A 10,977-nucleotide genomic window follows, 5' to 3' on the forward strand; every position below is an offset into this window, starting at 1 on the left:
CTCCCCTGTCCCCCCTCTTCTCCTCCCTTCACCTCTCTGTCTCTCTCTCTTCACCCCTTCCCCAGATGGAGGAGTTCCTGGGCCCCCAGCCGGAGTACGATGAGGAAGAGGAGGAGAAGAAGTATTACAGGAGGAAGAAGCTGGGCGTGGTGAAGAACGTCCTGGGGGCCAGCGTCGGGGGCATGATCATATACAGCGTCTACATGGGTAACACCTGTCTGTCTGTCTAACTGACTGACTGACTGTCTGTCTGTCTGTCTGTCTGTCTGTCTGTCTGTCTGTCTGTGTCTGAGCTCTACTCATATATGCCTGTATTCCATTTTGTGCATGTTTTGTGTGTGTCATGTATTCAGCCATTTATATGTGTGTGTGTGTCTGCAGGCCTGTTGCAGATGCAGCTGATCCTCCACTATGATGAGACGTACAGGGAGGTGAAGTATGGTAACCTGGGCCTGGAGGACATCGACAAGAAGATGCTGATGGGGATCAACGTTACACCCATCATAGCCCTGTTATACACCCCCATACTCATCAGGTATACTATATATATATATATATATACCCATCATAGGCCTGTTATACACCTCCATACTAATCAGGTATACACACATACTCCTGCTTTCTTCTCATTCTTTCTCTCATCCTCTCTATCCTCTCGCTCTCTCTCTCGATCCTCTCTCTCTTTTTCTGTCTCTCTTTTTCTCTCTTTTTCAGGTTTCTGGGCACCAAATGGATGATGTTTCTGGCAAGTGGAATTTACGCTCTCTTCGTCTCAACCAATTACTGGGAGCGATACTATACTCTGGTACCATCGGCTGTGGCCATTGGTGCAGCCATTGTCCCGCTGTGGGCGTCGTTAGGGAACTACATCACAAGGTTAGGAAGGGGAGAATGGAGACACACACATCAACGTCACACAGACCAGAATACATGTACAGCTCGTACGGGTTGCAGTGTTTATGTCGGGTTGTGTTTCGCTACCTAGTGTTAATCACACTGTTTTATTGTGTTTCTGTCTCTCGCTCTCACACACTCAGGATGGCACAACAGTACTATGAGTATGTGAACTATAAGGAGGATCACGTTCAGGAACAGAAGAAACTACCCAAGGGGGCGTGTCATCGCTATGTCATCATCTTCCAATCCGTGTTCTTCATCATCTTCCATGTATGTTGCCATTGGTCGAATCACTTGTCAGTCAGTGAGTGATATATCGGTTAAGCATTGCCGTGTGTGTGTGTGTGTGCACGTGCGTGCGTGCGTGTGGATTCTGATGTCTGGCTGTGTTTCTCTTTGTGTCTCTCAGCTCAGCCTGGTGTTTGCAGAGTTCCCCCAGCGCCTCTTCCTCCACCAGTTCCTTAGTGACTACAACCACACACTGTACAACGTTAAACACTGTGGTAAACTGACCAGTAGTCTGTTATTATCTGTACAATGTTAAACACTGTGGTAAACTGACCAGTAGTCTGTTATTATCTGTACAAGGTTAAACACTGTGGTAAACTGACCAGTAGTCTGTTATTATCTGTACAATGTTAAACACTGTGGTAAACTGACCAGTAGTCTGTTATTATCTGTACAACGTTAAACACTGTGGTAAACTGACCAGTAGTCTGTTATTATCTGTACAATGTTAAACACTGTGGTAAACTGACCAGTAGTCTGTTATTATCTGTACAAGGTTAAATCAAATTCAATCAAATTTATTTTATATAGCCCTTCGTACATCAGCTGATATCTCAAAGTGCTGTACAGAAACCCAGCCTAAAACCCCAAACAGCAAGCAATGCAGGTTAAGAAGCACGGTGGCTAGGAAAAACTCCCTAGAAAGGCCAAAACCTAGGAAGAAACCTAGAGAGGAACCAGGCTATGTGGGGTGGCCAGTCCTCTTCTGGCTGTGCCGGGTGGAGATTATAACAAAACATGGTCAAGATGTTCAAATGTTCATAAATGACCAGCATGGTCGAATAATAATAAGGCAGAATAGTTGAAACTGGAGCAGCAGCACAGTCAGGTGGACTGGGGACAGCAAGGAGTCATCATGTCAGGTATTCCTGGGGCATGGTCCTAGGGCTCAGGTCCTCCGAGAGAGAGAAAGAAAGAGAGAATTAGAGAGAGCATATGTGGGATGGCCAGTCCTCTTCTGGCTGTGCCGGGTGGAGATTATAACAGAACATGGCCAAGATGTTCAAATGTTCATAAATGATCAGCATGGTCGAATAATAATAAGGCAGAACAGTTGAAACTGGAGCAGCAGCACAGCCAGGTGGACTGGGGACAGCAAGGAGTCATCATGTCAGGTAGTCCTGGGGCATGGTCCTAGGGCTCAGGTCCTCCGAGAGAGAGAAAGAGAGAAGGAGAGAATTAGAGAACGCACACTTAGATTCACACAGGACACCGAATAGGACAGGAGAAGTACTCCAGATATAACAAACTGACCCTAGCCCCCCGACACATAAACTACTGCAGCATAAATACTGGAGGCTGAGACAGGAGGGGTCAGGAGACACTGTGGCCCACTCCGAGGACACCCCCGGACAGGGCCAAACAGGAAGGATATAACCCCACCCACTTTGCCAAAGCACAGCCCCCACACCACTAGAGGGATATCTTCAACCACCAACTTACCATCCTGAGACAAGGCTGAGTATAGCCCACAAGACCTCCGCCACGGCACAACTTAAGGGGGGGGGGGGGGGGGGGGGGGGCGCCAACCCAGACAGGATGACCACATCAGTGACTCAACCCACTCAGGTGACGCACCTCCTCCAGGGACGGCATGAGAGAGCCCCAGTAAAGCCAGTTAAACACTGTGGTAAACTGACCAGTAGTCTGTTATTATCTGTACAAGGTTAAACACTGTGGTAAACTGACCAGTAGTCTGTTATTATCTGTACAATGTTAAACACTGTGGTAAACTGACCAGTAGTCTGTTATTATCTGTACAATGTTAAACACTGTGGTAAACTGACCAGTAGTCTGTTATTATCTGTACAAGGTTAAACACTGTGGTAAACTGACCAGTAGTCTGTTATTATCTGTACAATGTTAAACACTGTGGTAAACTGACCAGTAGTCTGTTATTATCTGTACAATGTTAAACACTGTGCTAAACTGACCAGTAGTCTGTTATTATCTGTACAATGTTAAACACTGTGGTAAACTGACCAGTAGTCTGTTATTATCTGTACAATGTTAAACACTGTGGTAAACTGACCAGTAGTCTGTTATTATCTGTACAAGGTTAAACACTGTGGTAAACTGACCAGTAGTCTGTTATTATCTGTACAAGGTTAAACACTGTGGTAAACTGACCAGTAGTCTGTTATTATCTGTACAATGTTAAACACTGTGGTAAACTGACCAGTAGTCTGTTATTATCTGTACAATGTTAAACACTGTGGTAAACTGACCAGTAGTCTGTTATTATCTGTACAAGGTTAAACACTGTGGTAAACTGACCAGTAGTCTGTTATTATCTGTACAATGTTAAACACTGTGGTAAACTGACCAGTAGTCTGTTATTATCTGTACAATGTTAAACACTGTGGTAAACTGACCAGTAGTCTGTTATTATCTGTACAATGTTAAACACTGTGGTAAACTGACCAGTAGTCTGTTATTATCTGTACAACGTTAAACACTGTGGTAAACTGACCAGTAGTCTGTTATTATCTGTACAATGTTAAACACTGTGGTAAACTGACCAGTAGTCTGTTAACTTCCATTTCCTTACCCTGACTCTCAGGGGAGAAGCAGGATCTATGGTTTTAATAGCATTGTTTTTGTGCACCTCAATCTCTCTCATCCCCCCTCCCCACTCCTCTCTCTCTCTCTCTCTCTCTCTCTCCCCACTCCTCTCTCTCTCCCCCTCCCCACTCCTCTCTCTCTCTCATCCCCTCTCCTCCTCCCCTCCCCACTCCCCACTCCTCTCTCTCTCTCTCTCTCTCTCTCTCTCTCTCTCTCTCTCCCCACTCCTCTCTCTCTCCCCCTCCCCTTCCCACTCCTCTCTCTCTCTCTCTGATCAATGGTTTAACAAATATACAGGTTTTTGTTTCATCACTTTCTTTATCCCTCTCTCTTTATTGGGTTCAGAGGACAGTGCTATGATTGGTGGTTTTAATAACTCCTCCCCCTCCCCAGGTGCGGAGGGCAGTGGTATGATTGGTGGTTTTAATAACTCCTCCCCCTCCCCAGGTGCGGAGGGCAGTGGTATGATTGGTGGTTTTAATAACTCCTCCCCCTCCCCAGGTGCGGAGGGCAGTGCTGTGATTGGTGGGTTTAATAACTCCTCCCCCTCCCCAGGTGCGGAGGGCAGTGGTATGATCGAGGGTTTCAACAGGACCGTCCTGAAGCACCTCCCTCGCTCCCTGCTGCTCATCCAGGTGGAGAGTGTTCTCATGGGCGCCGCCTTCCTCTCCATGATCATCGTAAGACACACACACACACACACACACACACACAGGTAAAGACACGTGTGTACACGCGTACCTAAAATGATCATCCTAACAACCTAGCGTTATTTCACCCAACAATCAATACAACACCCTCCGAGATTACCCAGAGTCCATTGCTTGCTTTCCCACAGTCGTTCACTGTGTTTTACCGATAGTTCCTGGCGGTGTGCGGGGCTGCGTACCGCCCCACAGAGGAGATCGATCTGAGGAGTATCGGCTGGGGGAACATCTTCCAGTTGCCCTTCAAACACCTGAGAGACTACAGGCTGAGACTCCTCATCCCCTTCTTCATCTACAGTGGACTGGACTCACTCTTCTCTGTCACGGGACTCACTCTGGTAGTCATTACAGGAAGTCCTTTAGTAACTGTCGTAGCTGGAGTCTGAATGTTGTCCATGTAGCTTTCACAGACCTACTGTGTCACTTTACCTGGTGTGGACATAGATTCTGCTGGAGGGCAGCTATATTCATGATGCTCGATCTCTCCTCTCTCTCTCTCTCTCTCTCTCTTTCTCTCTCTTTCTCGCTCTTTCTCTCTCTCTCTCTCTCTCTCTCTTTCTCTCTCTTTCTCGCTCTTTCTCTCTCTTTCTCTCGCTTGCTCACTCACTCACCCACTCACTCACCCACTCACCCACTCACCCACTCACTCCCTCACTCACTCACTCACTCACTCACTCACTCACTCACTCACTCACTCACTCACTCAACTCACTCACTCACTCACTCACTCACTCAACTCACTCACTCAACTCACTCAACTCAACTCAACTCAACTCACTCACTCAACTCACTCTCTGTCCTGTTCAACCCCCCCTTTCTCCTACTTTCCCTGTCTTTGTCTCTCCTCTAATCTATCCTCATGTCTCCCCCTCCCAGTCGTATGGTGTGTGTACGGTGGGTCTGGAGTGGCTGTATCTCCTGGTGATGGTCTATGGTCTGTCCTGCTCCCTGTTCTCCTGCCTGTCCCTGTCCCTCCTCAGGCTGCCACGCTACGTCTCTCTGCTAGGGGGCGCTGTGATCCACGGTCCTCTGCTGGTGTTCTTGCTGTTTTGGTCCCCGGCTCCACGCTCACCTGATCAACTGCCTTACCTGCTGGTGGTGATCGCCCTCTGGGGAATGGGGTCTGCATTGAATAAGACTGGACTCAGCAGTGAGTTTTAGTACTATGATCACACACACACACACACACCTCTTTTATTTCCTAGTGTAACAGTATAACTTTAGACCGTCCCCTCGCCCATACCCGGGCGCGAACCAGGGACCCTCTGCACACATCAACAACAGTCACCCCTCTCTCTCTCTCCGTGTCTGTCAGTTCTCCTGGGTATGTTGTATGAAGATAAAGAGAGACTGGACTTTGTCTACACCATCTACCACTGGTGGCAGGCTATCGCCATCTTCATAGTCTACCTGTGGACTGGACTCATCATGAGGGTATGTGTGTGTCCCCATGTCCCCGTGTGTGTGTCCGTGTGCGTCCTCATGCGTGTGTGTCCTCATGCGTGTGTGTCCCTGTGTGCGTCCTCATGCGTGTGTGTCCTCATGCGTGTGCGTCCTCATGCGTGTGCGTCCTCATGCGTGTGTGTCCCCGTGTGCGTCCTCATGCGTGTGTGTCCCTGTGTGCGTCCTCATGCGTGTGCGTCCTCATGCGTGTGTGTCCCCGTGTGCGTCCTCATGCGTGTGTGTCCCCGTGTGCGTCCTCATGCGTGTGTGTCCCTGTGTGCGTCCTCATGCGTGTGTGTCCCCGTGTGCGTCCTCATGCGTGTGTGTCCCCGTGTGCGTCCTCATGCGTGTGTGTCCCCGTGTGCGTCCTCATGCGTGTGTGTCCCCGTGTGCGTCCTCATGCGTGTGTGTCCTCATGCATGTGTGTCCCCGTGTGCGTCCTCATGCGTGTGTGTCCCCGTGTGCGTCCTCATGCGTGTGTGTCCCCGTGTGCGTCCTCATGCATGTGTGTCCCCGTGTGTGTCCTCATGCGTGTGTGTCCCCGTGTGCGTCCTCATGCGTGTGTGTCCCCGTGTGCGTCCTCATGCGTGTGTGTCCCCGTGTGCGTCCTCATGCGTGTGTGTCCCTGTGTGTGTCCCCATGTGTCCGTGTGTGTCCACGTGTGTGTGTGTCCGTGTGTGTGTGTGTGTCTGTGTGTGTGTGTCCCCGTGTGTGTCCCCATGTGTCCGTGTGTGTCCACGTGTGTGTGTGTCCGTGTGTGTGTCCCCGTGTGCGTCCTCATGCGTGTGTGTCCCCGTGTGCGTCCTCATGCGTGTGTGTCCCTGTGTGCGTCCTCATGCGTGTGTGTCCCCGTGTGCGTCCTCATGCGTGTGTGTCCCCGTGTGCGTCCTCATGCGTGTGTGTCCCCGTGTGCGTCCTCATGCGTGTGTGTCCTCATGCATGTGTGTCCCCGTGTGCGTCCTCATGCGTGTGTGTCCCCGTGTGCGTCCTCATGCGTGTGTGTCCCCGTGTGCGTCCTCATGCGTGTGTGTCCCCGTGTGCGTCCTCATGCGTGTGTGTCCCTGTGTGTGTCCCCATGTGTCCGTGTGTGTCCACGTGTGTGTGTGTCCGTGTGTGTGTCCGTGTGTGTGTCCGTGTGTGTGTCCGTGTGTGTGTCTGTGTGTGTGTGTCCCCGTGTGTGTCCCCATGTGTCCGTGTGTGTCCACGTGTGTGTGTGTCCGTGTGTGTGTCCGTGTGTGTGTCCGTGTGTGTGTCCGTGTGTTACAACAAGTGTAAAAACGATTCATTTAAAGTGCTTATTTCACTCCTCTCTTTCTCTCCTTTCTCATTCCTGGTCCCTCCTCCTCAGGCCAAACTCTCCATTCTATTGGTCATCTTGCTGCTGGCGTGCTTCTGCTATTGGACGATGGAGCGACGCCTGGCCAAGAACATGCTTTTCAGACTGCCTCGCATTCCCCGCCCCAAACACAAGGTAACCTATCACAATCTGTACATTTTTTTCTTTAAAATACCATTTGGCTGGAGAGAAAAGTGCAAATATCACCTTCACTAGTAATGTGATAAAGACAAGCAAAACAGAACATTGAAATGAAACAGTCTTTGTTTAAGGTTTGGCATTGGCAATAAAGACAATTAAAAGAGCAATATCAATGTGTCTTCGATAGTGACACAAAGTCATCAATTGACATGTTTGGTCTGTAATGTAATATAATGTTGACTGTGTCACTTACTCCTCAGGTCAAAGGTTATCGTTACCTGGAGGAGGAAAACTCAGATGAGTCGAATTCGGAGGAGAGTGATGAGGATGATGATGAAGAGCAGCAGGAGGAGGTGATCAGGGAGGACTTTGGCGGAGACGCAGGGTCGCAGGGCTCTGATTCGACCAGGGAGAGGAGAGGAGGGGCTAGGGGTCGGCGCAGGAGGCGAGACGATGATTATGAGCAAGCAGGGGCAAGGGAGGAGAGAGAGGAGGAGAGAGAGGGATAGAGAAGGAGTGAATGAGCGAAAAATAGTTAGAGAGACAGAGAGAGAGTGAGTCCTTTAGCTATCCTCTAGGTATCCTCTAAGTATCCTCTAGGTGTCCTCTAGCTATCCTCTTGGTGTCCTCTAGCTATCCTCTAGCTATCCTCTAGGTATCCTCTAGCTATCCTCTAGGTGTCCTCTAAGTATCCTCTAGGTGTTCTCTAGCTATCCTCTTGGTGTCCTCTAGCTATCCTCTAGGTATCCTCTAGCTATCCTCTAGGTGTCCTCTAGCTATCCCCTTGGTGTCCTCTAGCTATCCTCTAGCTATCCTCTAGGTATCCTCTAGGTGTCCTCTAGCTATCCTCACGCTATCCTCTAGGTATCCTCTAGCTGTCCTCTAGCTATCCTCTAGGTGTCCTCTAGGTATCCTCTTGGTGTCCTCTAGCTATCCTCTAGCTGTCCTCTAGCTGTCCTGTAGCTATCCTCTAGCTGTCCTCTAGGTATCCTCTAGCTGTCCTCTAGGTATCCTCTAGCTGTCCTCTAGCTATCCTCTAGCTGTCCTCTAGCTATCCTCTAGGTATCCTCTAGCTGTCCTCTAGGTATCCTCTAGCTGTCCTCTAGGTATCCTCTTGCTGTCCTCTAGGTATCCTCTAGCTGTCCTCTAGCTGTCCTCTAGGTATCCTCTAGCTGTCCTCTAGCTGTCCTCTAGGTATCCTCTAGCTGTCCTCTAGCTATCCTCTAGCTGTCCTCTAGGTATCCTCTAGCTGTCCTCTAGGTATCCTCTAGCTGTCCTCTAGCTATCCTCTAGCTGTCCTCTAGGTATCCTCTAGCTGTCCTCTAGCTATCCTCTAGCTGTCCTCTAGGTATCCTCTAGCTGTCCACTAGGTATCCTCTAGCTGTCCTTTAGCTGTCCTCTAGGTATCCTCTAGCTGTCCTCTAGGTATCCTCTAGCTGTCCTCTAGCTATCCTCTAGGTATCCTCTAGGTATCCTCTAGCTGTCCTCTAGCTGTCCTCTAGGTACTTTCCCCAGTCCAGCTCTCTTACATCAGTGCAGATTAAGGAAAGGAGTTGAATCAGAAGAAGAGAAAAAACAGGTGTGTCTCAAATGTAACCCTTTTCACTTCATAGTGCCCTACTTTTGACCCCGAACTTTAACCCTGGTCAAAAGTTGTGCACTATGAATAAGGTCCCATTTGGAACGCAGACAATACTGTATGTCTAGGCTGTTGACATGCACCTAGAGGGGGATTGACATATATAGATAATAAGCCCAGTCATAATTGAAGAGGTTCATCCACAGGAGGATAAAAGAGAGCGGTACAGGAGGATAAAACAGAGTGGTACAGGAGGATAAAACAGAGCGGTACAGGAGGATAAAACAGAGCTGTACAGGAGGATAAAACAGAGCGGTGTAGGAGGATAAAACAGAGCTGTACAGGAGGATAAAACAGAGCGGTACAGGAGGATAAAACAGAGCGGTACAGGAGGATAAAACAGAGCGGTACAGGAGGATAAAACAGAGCGGTACAGGAGGATAAAACAGAGCAGTACAGGAGGATAAAACAGAGCGGTGCAGGGGGATAAAACAGAGCGGTGCAGGAGGATAAAACAGAGCGGTACAGGAGGATAAAACAGAGCGGTACAGGAGGATACAACAGAGCGGTACAGGAGGATAAAACCAGAGCGGTACAGGAGGATAAAACAGAGTGGTACAGGAGGAAAGAGAAGAACAGGGGATTTTACACAGAAGGAAAGAGGATGGAGAGAGGACAGGAATTCAGTTTCGAAGGATTCTCATAACACAACTGAAAAGGGAAGAAGTTATTTACTCCACTTCAAATATAAACCAGTTTCCCTCCGGTGCATGATCACATGGGGTATGGCCCAAATGGCACGCTATTCACTATATAGTGCACTCATTTTGAACAGGGCCCATTAGGGCTCTGGCCAAAAGTAGTGTACTATATAGGGAATGGGGTGCCATTTCGGACTCACCCATACTGTATAGACACCTGAAACATATGTGAAGTTGGGTACATCACAGGCACTTTTGACAGGGCACATACCCAGGGCTCTGGTCAAAAGTAGTGCACTATAGAGGGAATAAGGTGCCATCTGGGACATAGCCTTTGTATTTCAACAGTATCACTGTATTGTTAGTCAGCTGTGTTGTCATGGTTCCTAGCTCAGGTGTTTTGAGTGGCCTACATTTAATGTTATCAATGATTTTGAAAAAGTTTAATTATAGTCATGAATTATAATGAGAATAAATTGATTGTAATTGTTTTTTATGACTGTTTTGAAGTTGTTTTCTGAGTATAAAGCTGGTTTTGTGCCTCTTGATGTGGGTGTTCTGTTATCAAAGACCAACTAATATCACCATGGAAACTCAGTTCATAAAAGTGAACACCTTATATGCTTAGTTAAATAAAAAGTCACTCCTACACTGTAAGTAAGCCGGAAAGATATAATTAACAAAAAAATATTCACTTATTTTATAAGACTTGATCTTTATTTGTATCCCCATGAGCTGACTCCATGACAACAGCTAAATGTGTATCCAAGCATACAGTCAACACACACACAGTCATTTAAAGGTGCACCGTGAGTGTAAAATGCATTTATTTATTTTTACTAACATTTTGGTTTGAGAGGTGACTATGTTTCATATACACATATGGTATTATATGAATATGTTTTTTTCCTTGTTAAACCACACAGCCCTTAGTAGACGAGTAATAAAAGCTTTAAGTCATGGGCGTGGGGAGGTATGCCCCTTTGTGTGTGCTCCAATGAGGTCATTCCTGGGCTACTTCTGTCCATTGAGTTAAGGCAGTGTTTCCCAGCCCTCTCCTTGGGCCTCCCCAGACGTTTCACATTTTTGTTTTAACCTTAAATTGTCACACCTGGTTCAATTAGTCAAAGGCTTGACGATTAGTTGACGAATTCAATCATGCGTGCCAGTTTAAGGTTAAAACGAAAATGTGAAATGTATGGGGGAGCCCAAGGAGATGGTTGGGAAATCCTGATTTAAGGGACCTATTTTGGATCAGGAGCACCCCCCAGAGGCAAAACGGATGTATAGTACAATAGATGTTGAGTACAGATGTACAGT

At 47.9% G+C, this 10,977-nt stretch overlaps 1 protein-coding gene across 3 annotated transcripts; it reads left to right on the forward strand.

Annotated features, from left to right (window-relative positions):
• The first annotated feature begins 65 nt into the window (after positions 1 to 65).
• LOC139402812 (protein unc-93 homolog B1-like) lies at positions 66 to 10,203 on the forward strand. 3 transcript variants are annotated; one of them, XR_011633271.1, is made up of 12 exons: positions 66 to 207; positions 382 to 535; positions 715 to 876; positions 1,038 to 1,167; positions 1,307 to 1,400; positions 4,306 to 4,430; positions 4,613 to 4,795; positions 5,334 to 5,607; positions 5,773 to 5,891; positions 7,249 to 7,371; positions 7,638 to 8,725; positions 8,792 to 10,203. XR_011633271.1 is itself a non-coding variant. In XM_071146738.1 (11 exons), exons 1-11 carry the CDS (start codon positions 66 to 68, stop codon positions 7,884 to 7,886), a joined length of 1,755 nt encoding a protein of 584 aa, XP_071002839.1. In that variant the 3' UTR covers positions 7,887 to 10,203. The 3 variants fall into 3 exon arrangements, 1 of the variants encoding a protein (XP_071002839.1); XR_011633270.1 differs by having other exon boundaries at positions 7,638 to 8,076; positions 8,616 to 10,203; XM_071146738.1 differs by having other exon boundaries at positions 7,638 to 10,203.
• The last annotated feature ends 774 nt before the right edge of the window (positions 10,204 to 10,977 follow it).

The sequence above is a fragment of the Oncorhynchus clarkii genome, unplaced genomic scaffold, assembly GCF_045791955.1.
Source record: "Oncorhynchus clarkii lewisi isolate Uvic-CL-2024 unplaced genomic scaffold, UVic_Ocla_1.0 unplaced_contig_13757_pilon_pilon, whole genome shotgun sequence".
Lineage (NCBI taxonomy): Eukaryota > Metazoa > Chordata > Actinopteri > Salmoniformes > Salmonidae > Oncorhynchus > Oncorhynchus clarkii.

Coding starts and splice junctions, on each gene's coding strand:
- LOC139402812 (XM_071146738.1), top strand. CDS start 66: ATGGAGGAGTTCCTGGGCCCCCAGCCGGAGTACGATGAGGAAGAGGAG. Junction 4,431..4,612: donor CCTTCCTCTCCATGATCATC/GTAAGACACACA, acceptor TTTTACCGATAG/TTCCTGGCGGTGTGCGGGGC. Junction 5,608..5,772: donor GAATAAGACTGGACTCAGCA/GTGAGTTTTAGT, acceptor CGTGTCTGTCAG/TTCTCCTGGGTATGTTGTAT.